Raw genomic sequence first — 9514 nt, 5'->3', positions numbered from 1 at the left:
GTTGCCATTTGACTATTAATTTGCTAAAAACAATTTGATCTTAACTTTATTTATGCACAATCAAAAATCTGTCAAATTGCATCAATAATAATTAATGAATAATTTATAATGGTATATAATTTTTTACTGTAGCTCTTCGTTTGTTTAACAATATTTCACATCTTTTTGTTTTTGTTTCGTTCTGTTTTTCTACGTTTTCTTTTTGCAAGGGGTTAAATAATAGATATAATATAAAATACAATTCTTTTTGGGGGATAATTACTTGTAATTATGAACTAAATACACGATAATGATAATAAAGGAGAAAAATCATCGAGAATGTTGACACTTTGCACTTACACGTATATAATCGAAAATCAAACTTTTAAGCACTTCTCTTTTCATGTTTTTTTGATTTTTTGGATAGTCTCGCACTATCTTAGACATACTACAATTTATCATGGAATCTTGTTTCTTTTAGAAAACACAGTTTATACCGTTGTTTTGATCGCTTTTCAAGGTTCTGTATTATTCTGTTTATCCAGCCTTTGAAAGAGTGGGTTTAACTATTTGCCGACTGATAAGCAGCATTACAAAAATATGCGTGATCGAGGGGCGTTGTTTACTGTGTTTAAGTGGGTCGCAAATTAAGGAGGATTTCGTCTTTAATTGAGTGTGATGCCAGCAAACGAGACTTCCAGTGCGGCGTCATTTGACTCCATGCGACTGCGCAAATGTGCCAGCGTATTCTTATAATGACTCTCGATCTGCTTGGTTTCCTCGCTAGGTTCCAGATTTGGCAGCTCTTCGTTTACCTTAGCAATGAGCTGCAAAATGTGATGGGAGTGTGTAAATCGGCACGGGAGTAAATATTAGAGCAGAAGCCTCACCTGATTCAGCATGGCTACTGTGATGAGAGAATTGCCGCGCTCAAAGTAGAATAGATAATGATTCAACAGCTCCACGTACAGCTGCACTTGCACTCCCGTATCCAGACAGTGTGAAGCGATGCGTGCGCCCTTCTTTAGACAATCCAGCGTACGTTTCTCGTCCCGCATTTCCTCGCCATTTTGCCTGCAACGACAGCATATTAGATTGGGACTTGGATTTAAATTCTATTTTCGATCTACTCACTTGCCGCTCCAGAAGAGCGCCGCACAGGCCACCACACCCCGACACTGATCTGGCTTCTTCAGCAGTTTGGACGCGGCCAGCGCGCAATTGGTGCGCAGCGGCTCTGCGTTCTCCTCGCCAAAACAGGACATTTGCTCAAATGTGGACATGATGAGCGTTATGGCCGCTAGTTGCGCCTTCGAGTCGGATATCTCATCTTCGTACAGCGAAAAGGCCTGCGTCATGAACTCGTATGCCACAGTCTCGTGATTTGTGTACCGAATCTCGCCAATAACCAAGGCACCTTGCAGGTACAGGCGCAATGCCAGGTCTGGCAAATCCGCTTTGGCCAATGCACTGATTGTGCTGTGGCAGTACTGCACAATCTTCTGGCATTTCTTGTCCCAGTTCTCATCCTGTTCAGCAATTGCCTTGTATTTAAACGCCAGTTGATAGGCGGCAAATACAAGTGGAGGGAGGACGTGCTTCAGTCGCTGGCCTCCGCCCTGGCCCAAATGTTTGCGGGCTATCTGCAGCATTTTGTATTGCATATCCGGCTCATCAGATTTTAAGAGATGTATAAACCTATACAAGCAAACGATTATGAAATTCAGCTGTATCCGATGCAATGCCACATCAACTTACCGTGCAACAACGCCCTGCTCCTCCGCAAACTCTTCGGCGTCGGCACTATTATTGGCAGCTGTCGTGTTCGTCTCGTCATCCTTGATCAGCGGTGTTATGATCGTTAATATGCTATCTGCCTGATCGGCTGTGGGCACCAGCGTCTCATTCTCCAATATGTTCATAACTAAATATAAAGCCAACGATTTGCGCGAAGTGTAATCAAACTTCTCCAACAGAGGACAAAAGTTTTGCAATTGTATAATGGTCAGCGCGTTGTTGTAGAAGTCAATGCAGATGCGCAGCAGACGAGACAGTTCCTGATTTACAGACAACAGGTGCGAAATGCTGCAAGGTAAGTAAGTAAATACAATTAACATTGATTCATGAATAGAGCCGCGAAACTCACTTGTTCATGTTCATGCGGTCGAGTATTTTTGCGGTTGTGCCTAGCACTTTGTCCACATAGTCAACCCGATCGGCATACACTTTCTGTGCTAAGCTGAGTAAGGCCACTTGTAGCGATATTGTGTCCTCCAGCGGCATGTCCGTGCGCGTTTGCACAATGTTTGCCACCTGTACGCTGAACACCTCAAACAGCTCCACTTCGGCGGGTATGATGGCATCGATGGCATTGCCGCTCGACTGCAATACAATTCGATTAATATATTTCTCAATTCAAGTGAGTTGAGTTTCCTTACTTTGCCACTGCGTTGATTATAGGCTGCCAGTCGTTCGATGAGCGATATTATGATATTTTTAACATTCACGCCTGTCTCCAGCTGGGCGCAGGACTTTAGGAACGGATCGAGTGTCTGCAAATGAAACTCGTCGGGAAATACTTGGATGATGCACTCCATTAGATACTCTTGCGCAATGGCATCTCGACAGCTGACCACCTGCTCCAGTATGCCAGGCAGTATCAAACGCCTGTACGTCTCCAGTGTGGCAGACTCCAGCTGCGACAGACGCACCAAGTTTGTGCCAACCAGAATTTTCAGCTCTTCACGTTCCTTTTCTCTGCGGGTTTTCTCGCTTGAGTGGCCCTGATGCTGCATGCGCACCCACAATTTATTCATCTCAGCGAAATTCGTCAGCACAAAGTCGATGGCATCATACACGTTGCCCTCGTGCTCATTCTCTGCTACCAGAACGTCGGGCAGTATGTTGCGGGTGCACTGCAGCAGATAATTGCGTAAGAAGAGACCGCGCAGCGGATGCTGCACGCCTCGGCACATCTCCACCAGATCCTTCAGAATACTGCGCTTTAACGTCGAATCGTTCTTTATGTACACAATGCCCACAGTGATGAGCAGATAGAGACGTGGCACTATCGTGTGCGAGTACTGAACCAGTTCATATAGATCCGTCTCCTTGTTGTTCTTCTCGCTTAGATACAGCTCCAGGTGGCACAGTTCATTCGTGATGGACATATCTATGGACAAATATTTATTAAATGATTGTTTGCAATGTCTAATCTTATAGCTTATATGCACTTCATATACTTACACAATTCGTAATAGCTCTTCGGTGATAGCACCGAGGTGCGCAACTCGCTTAGCATCGTGCTGGCACATTTCAGTGCGTCCAGCATTCGCTCCTTGTCCAGAAAGTGATTCATTTGGAATGCCTGTTTACGCGCCGCACTGGCCGCCTCGGCGAGTAGCTTCTCCTGGTCGTCCAAACCATTCGGCATCGTCTGAAATGAGACATAGCATACAATGTCCGGCAATGTGGGCCAACGATCCGATGAACGCGAATACATGGGAGAGGATGAGTAATTTCAACAGCGTCAATTTAAAAGAGAGAGTTGAGATTTACAAACACAGAAAGCACAAAACACAAAAACAGAGCCGAGTGTGATGAGATAAGCGTCGATAGCTCGTTCGGCTGCTGCTGGATTGAGCGAAAGATGATAACATAAAACAAGAGCTGGAATTGTTTTTGCCCAGACTTCGACCGATTGCTGACTGCGATCCCCGCCCAGGGCGTGCATTCGGTACAAAAGCGAACAAATAGTAGTAAAATATTAGTGCAAAAAGGAGTAGTAGTAAGTGGAGTGGTGTGAGGGGGGTGTGGAGTGTTGGATAAGCATTGCCTCTGCGTGGCGTATTTACCCTGGTTTGGCCACCAGTGGGCGCTTGGCCGCCGTACGTGGAAGAGTTCCAGGGATACATGCTGGATGATCAGGGTGCTGTGCTTTTGGTGGTGTTGTTGGTATATGGTTATGTGGACTCCAGTAATGCTTGCGGCTGCGGCTGCAAATGGCAAATCGCACTAGTTTTTGCCGCTAGCAAAGTGGGCGGGCGAGGGCGCAGTCAGCGTTTTAGCGTTCGCAGTTTCTTTCTTTTCTTGTAGCTACTTGGGTACTTGCACTGTGCTGAAATGTCTGTTTCCGGCTTCTGGCGACTACGTTCGGGTTGAGGGCGCACTTACCATTTAAGCAGCGTTTAGTGGGCGGAGCAAGGATGAGAAATTATCTTAAATTAAAGTAATTTTTTCAATAGTTTTGTACTCAGTGTGACCACAGGCGGCAACCGCTGAAATACATCACGCATAAAATACTATAGAAATAAAAATACCATAAAGTGTAGATATGCACTTTGGTCACACAGTCAGAGGAATTCACTTCGAAATGTATGATATGCGTATATTTATAGCCGGGCTATGTAAGATTAGTAATTGTATGATTCGAGTGCAAAGCAGTTAGTTTTTCGCTTGTCTTTTTTCGCGAAGTTCCTTGCAAAGAGCATCTTCATCTATCTCAGAACCCGGTTGCTTATTCGCAGCGGCCTTTTCGAGCTGCTCCTTCTCCATCCTGGCGACGCCTTCGCGGACAACCTTATCAATATCATCAATCAATCCGGAAGCGCCGAAGCGGAAACGTTGCGGTGTTAACCAGCGAATGCCCAGAGTCTCCTTAACAAGAGTCATCCAGCAGATGGCGTCTCGCACTGTGCGCACTCCGCCAGCTGGCTTGAGGCCAACTATTTGGCAAGTGCGTCGTTTGAACTCCTGTATGGCAAAAATCATGACCAAGCCAACGGGCAGAGTCGCGTTCACCATCTCTTTGCCTGTGGAAGTCTTTATGAAGTCCGCACCCGCCATCATGCAAACCATGGCCGCCTTGTACACCTAATAAGCAGAGTAAACCAATAAGAGATTCAGCTAAAGATCTCTCACTCACGTTCTCCATGGTGCCAAGTTCGCCAATTGCCAGGATGGTCTTGAGCAGTGCGTGGTCACCGCAGGCGCTGCGCATGAGCACCACCTCGTTGTAGAGCGCTTTCCAGTCGCCCAACAGTGCCAGCTGCCGATTGATGACAATGTCGATCTCCGTGGCACCCGCGAGAATGGCATGGCTTATTTCCTGCAATCGCGTCTGCAGTCCATACTGCCCGGTGGGAAACCCACTAGCCACTGCGGCAATCGCAACTCTATCCAACTGCTTAAATTGTTCAACCGTTGTATAGGCGTCCTGTACACGTGCCGGATACACACAAACAGCGGCACAGTGGATGTCCAGCAGAAGGGTGCGCTCAAAGAATTTGTCGAAAAACTGCGGCTCAAAGGGATAACAGGCGCGCACGCACATCCGACGCACGTTCGCCTTCGTATCATCTCCAGCCAGCGTGGTCAAGTCAGTCAACATGAGCGCTCTCAGAGCCCACGCGATTTCATTTGTGCCCGTAACTATACACTGGCTCGATAGGGTCATTGCAATCTCCTCCACTTGGCGTAACGATATGTTTACAGTTAAAAACGTGGGATCTGAAATATTTGTATGGAGACTGAATGGCACATATGCATATATAAATAAGACATGCCTTACCAAATGGCAGCGTTTTGTTTACAACCAAATTTTTGGTCTCCATGTTCAAAGTGGAACTGAAAATAATGTTTATACGAGAAACTCCCAATTTAAACAGAGGTTATATGGTACGTATAAATGCGTTGAATTATGTGAAATATTAGTATTATGCTTTAAGACTAACTAATTAACAATCCAATTTTAAGCAGAACAGCCTGCATATGTATTCGAAACCGACTTGAGAGTCAAAGCTAGGAAAATTTGATCAAATCGCTTTTCTTTTTTGATAAATAGAAAACGAGTTTGGCTGTTAGGTTTAAAAACACGCCCATTTCCAATAATAGACAGGCAATGACTTGCATCTATGAATGGATAGATAACAAATACAAATACAAATCAATTTAATTCTCACTCTAGGAATAATAACACAGACAGTAGTCATTCATTTGTGACGGCCAACAGTAAAATAATTTCATTTAATTGTCCTAATTATACTAAAAATATATTGCATTGAATTTGGATCGGGTAACGTTAAGTTGATATATCAACGATGCTTCGACCACTGCTCCCAGTATTCCTGTTTCTGCATCTCGTAGAGTCGTGACACGGTGCGTTCATAGGCAAACATTTCCTCTTCTCCAGTAAATACGCTCGACTGTCATGGAAAAAACAACTAATTTTAATTTAAATGCAAATATTTAAACAATTTTAAGGCCTTACCGAACTCTCGTTCAGTTTCAAGTCGTCCATCAACGAACGATCCGCATCAGTTATTTTAGTCTTTTCAGAGACTTGAAAAAGGCTGTCCAGCGGTTCATCCGCTGAGATAACAACGCGAACTCGATTGTCGTACAAAGTATCAATAAGCGTAATGAATCTCCTCATTTGGGATCTCACGTTAAGATTTAGCTGGGGCACATCGTGTATAAGCACTGTATGAAAGAATTGTGCTATCTGGACGTAGTCGTTGCCTCCTAATGGCTGCAAACGACAAACATTAACAATAGTCTCCCATTATCAAATCGAAGAGATTACTCACGCGATCGCAGAGCTCGACGAAGCTGCTGTTAAGTACCTGGCCACACGTGCGTTGAAAGGTCAGTTCGCGTCCAAAATGTGTGATTGTGCGGGGTCTGATGATGTCGTTCTCCTCAGAGCACAGAATCTTGAACATGCGATTCATCATCCCATCAGCGTCCGTCTTGCCTTTCACGAAATAGTTCGTGTCACCTGATTGGGCAACGCGCCGATAATCGATCGAGTCTAGATTCGCTGTCTGGCAGCGTCTCTGCAGCAGACCGATGAACGGTACAAAGTTGACGCGCTGCAAACCGTTCTTGTACAGATCCTCTGGATGCCGATTGCTTGTGGCCACGACGACAATGCCATGTCTAAAAAGGTGCGTGAATAGTCGCTTAAGTATCATCGCGTCCGCAATGTCTGTCACCTGGAATTCGTCGAAGCAAATGAGCCACGACTCGTTTGCTATTATATCAGCAACAGGTTTAGTCGGATCGAAGGGGGCTGGTTTCTCTGAGTTGAAGGCTCGATCCACTGGACCCTGTCGTTCCTTTGCTTCGTGTATGAGGGAGTGCACCTTGCTCATGAAAGCGGTGAAGTGAACCCGACGCTTTTGACGAACCTGTTAATAAGGGGATTGACAATTAAATTAATTAAATACTAATTAATATACAATATATATTAATGTATTAAGTATTAAGGCAATATTTTAAAATAAAGAATGGAAAAAATCCGAAGATTTGGTAAATTTAAACAAATTGAGATCAACTATTTATTTGCACAGGCCCGTAATAATTTTTCTTGGAACTTTTGTATTATGTCATATTCATATCGCTGTTAAATCATAGTCTTTGGTTTCTTTCATCGTCGTTTTTTTTACACACACCTCTGTAAAGCAGTCGTAAAAAATATCCATTAGCGTGGTCTTGCCCACACCCACACTACCGTAGATGTATAGACCTTGGGGGGCGTGGCTGCCCGCATCCATGTCGTCGTCGGCATCGCTGCCATCACTGGAACCACCGCCAAACATAGATGATAAGAATCCACCGCCTGATCCACCGCCGCCCTGTGTGGTTGGTCGATATCCCTGGAGTCTATGGTAGAGGTCGTCCAGCGTCTGCATTGTTTGCTGCTGCTTGCTATCGCTCCTCAGTTGACCAGACGACACTCGTTTCTGGTACTCGGCCATTGGGCTCAGGTGGCGGCATTGAAAGATTACACATGCTTGCTCAAATTGGAGCAACAATTTTGACTGGGAGCGCAGAGCGGTGCGCGCCACTGAGCCCACTTTATAAATTAACATGGTGTGGCCAAAATATTATCACGCGGTTTTGGTGGGCAGATTGATGGAATTTCTCACGTCAGCTTAACATATTACATAAACAATTTTGGCGATATCCGCGATGCCGAAACGTTGACCGCGAATTTCGTACGTTGGCGTTGGCCGTGAATTTTCACAACTGGCCAAATCACAAATGGCATTCTAACAAAATGCCAGAGCTGTTGTGTTTGCCATTCACCGTTGACAGATTGAACACGAACAGCTGTTCGCTAATTCAATCAAAAACCGGCTCCAGTTCATTTTTGAGCTTTTCAAATGAACTAGCGCAATATTTGAATTTTTCATTGAAGAATGAGAAGAAAATACACCATTTATAAATTAAAGTTCAAAGTTTACACATTTATTATACATTTATTACACACAAAATTTTGTATTAGTAAATGGAATATATTCGACGTTCTTTAACTTTCTACTGGGCTCATTTCATGGCAACTATTTCTATTTATTTATGGCTGACTTTGCATTTCTACATAGCTTTTTACATTCAATTTTTTTTACGCCAGTTAGAATCTGGGTACAACGGCTCGAATTAGTTTTAATTTAATAATTTTCTGCTGCTTTTCATGCAGGAGCAAAAAAATAAAATACATCTAAATATTTTTTACTAATAAATTCATACATTTATATAATTTATTAGGATTCCGTTTTTCTTTGGATTTGCTATTAAAGTGAATTGGGCATTGCCAAATATATATTTATATATTTTGTTTTCATCGTATTATATATTATTTTAAATTCCATTGTGCTGCATTAGTTTTGATATACAATACATTTTAGTTCACATCAATAATTAAAAAGCGCAACTTTAATTGTGACTAATAATTTGAAAAAAATTGTTACGCAGAATCTTTCAAAATCTGATACAGACATATGAACTCTATACTGCTGTTCTCAAAGATTAAATTTACTTAATAAATGTCTTTTTTTAATTATATATTTTAAATTTTGATATAAGTGTTAATTTGATGTAAAATCTAATTTTAAACACTCGAATTCCCCGCGAGAGGAGAAAACAATTTTGTTTGGATTTTGTTGTGTTTTTTTTTTTTTTTGTGGTAGCTCTAGTTCAATTTCGAATGGTCCCGACTTATATAAGAAACCTATATTAACATTCATTTTGTTTGCATGCGTCTAAAAATAAGCAAAATCCACTTAAAAACTATGTAATGCAAATTGAATTTGAATAGTATAACATTTGAATGAATTATTAACTACATTTTATTTTTTAAATTTTGGTTTTCGCTTTGAATATTGAATAATCGAATTGAACAACATGAATATTAGTACGATTTAAAAATGCCATCGAATTAGCATTATTCAAGTAATATTTTTTGTATATAAGTTAATTTAATTAATTATAAACTCCGTTCGGCCTACAATGGCCAAACACGCGCTAAAAATCAGTACAATTGATTCACATCTCATCTTGGGATTATATAATTAAATTCTTAAAAAAAATTCCAAAAAATTATTGCTTTTGATTTGCATATATATTTTACAATTCGAATTATATAATTCAATATTTAATTAACTGGTCAAGCTCGGTAAACTAATTTAATTCTCGTTTAGTTAGGGAATAAAATCAGAAAAGAAAAAATATTTATACTCTGGAAGTTGTAAGA

General features: G+C 42.0%; 3 protein-coding genes across 5 annotated transcripts; all 3 read right to left on the bottom strand.

Moving 5' to 3' along the window:
- Positions 1 to 26: 26 nt before the first annotated feature.
- On the bottom strand, positions 27 to 4293 carry Vps35 (Vacuolar protein sorting 35). Of its 3 annotated transcripts, none has more exons than XM_018105224.3 (8): positions 4153 to 4293; positions 3226 to 3415; positions 2418 to 3151; positions 2126 to 2361; positions 1738 to 2064; positions 1114 to 1677; positions 870 to 1053; positions 27 to 806 (listed from the first exon to the last, which is right to left on the bottom strand). In XM_018105224.3, the coding sequence occupies exons 1-8, from the start codon at positions 4153 to 4155 to the stop codon at positions 645 to 647; spliced, it is 2400 nt and encodes a 799-aa protein (XP_017960713.1). In that variant the 5' UTR covers positions 4156 to 4293; the 3' UTR covers positions 27 to 644. The 3 variants fall into 3 exon arrangements, with proteins under 3 accessions (XP_017960713.1, XP_017960712.1, XP_089117847.1); XM_018105223.2 differs by lacking the exon at positions 4153 to 4293 and adding an exon at positions 3834 to 4141; XM_089261721.1 differs by lacking the exon at positions 4153 to 4293 and having other exon boundaries at positions 3226 to 3572.
- Positions 4294 to 4313: 20 nt separating this feature from the next.
- LOC108654137 (deoxyribose-phosphate aldolase) lies at positions 4314 to 5785 on the bottom strand. Its single transcript, XM_018105232.3, has 3 exons — positions 5549 to 5785; positions 4904 to 5487; positions 4314 to 4851 (listed from the first exon to the last, which is right to left on the bottom strand). Exons 1-3 carry the CDS (start codon positions 5589 to 5591, stop codon positions 4423 to 4425), a joined length of 1056 nt encoding a protein of 351 aa, XP_017960721.1. The 5' UTR covers positions 5592 to 5785; the 3' UTR covers positions 4314 to 4422.
- Positions 5786 to 5968: 183 nt separating this feature from the next.
- LOC108655114 (putative ATPase N2B) lies at positions 5969 to 8064 on the bottom strand. Its single transcript, XM_018106828.3, has 4 exons — positions 7434 to 8064; positions 6567 to 7169; positions 6248 to 6508; positions 5969 to 6182 (listed from the first exon to the last, which is right to left on the bottom strand). The coding sequence occupies exons 1-4, from the start codon at positions 7851 to 7853 to the stop codon at positions 6072 to 6074; spliced, it is 1395 nt and encodes a 464-aa protein (XP_017962317.1). The 5' UTR covers positions 7854 to 8064; the 3' UTR covers positions 5969 to 6071.
- Between the last annotated feature and the right edge of the window lie 1450 nt (positions 8065 to 9514).

Source organism: Drosophila navojoa, chromosome 5 (genome assembly GCF_054131105.1).
Source record: "Drosophila navojoa isolate 15081-1374.11 chromosome 5, UAZ_NAV_1.0, whole genome shotgun sequence".
Classification (NCBI taxonomy): domain Eukaryota; kingdom Metazoa; phylum Arthropoda; class Insecta; order Diptera; family Drosophilidae; genus Drosophila; species Drosophila navojoa.
The sequence above is the reverse complement of the archived record's forward strand: the minus strand, read 5'-3'. Positions and strand labels throughout refer to the sequence as shown.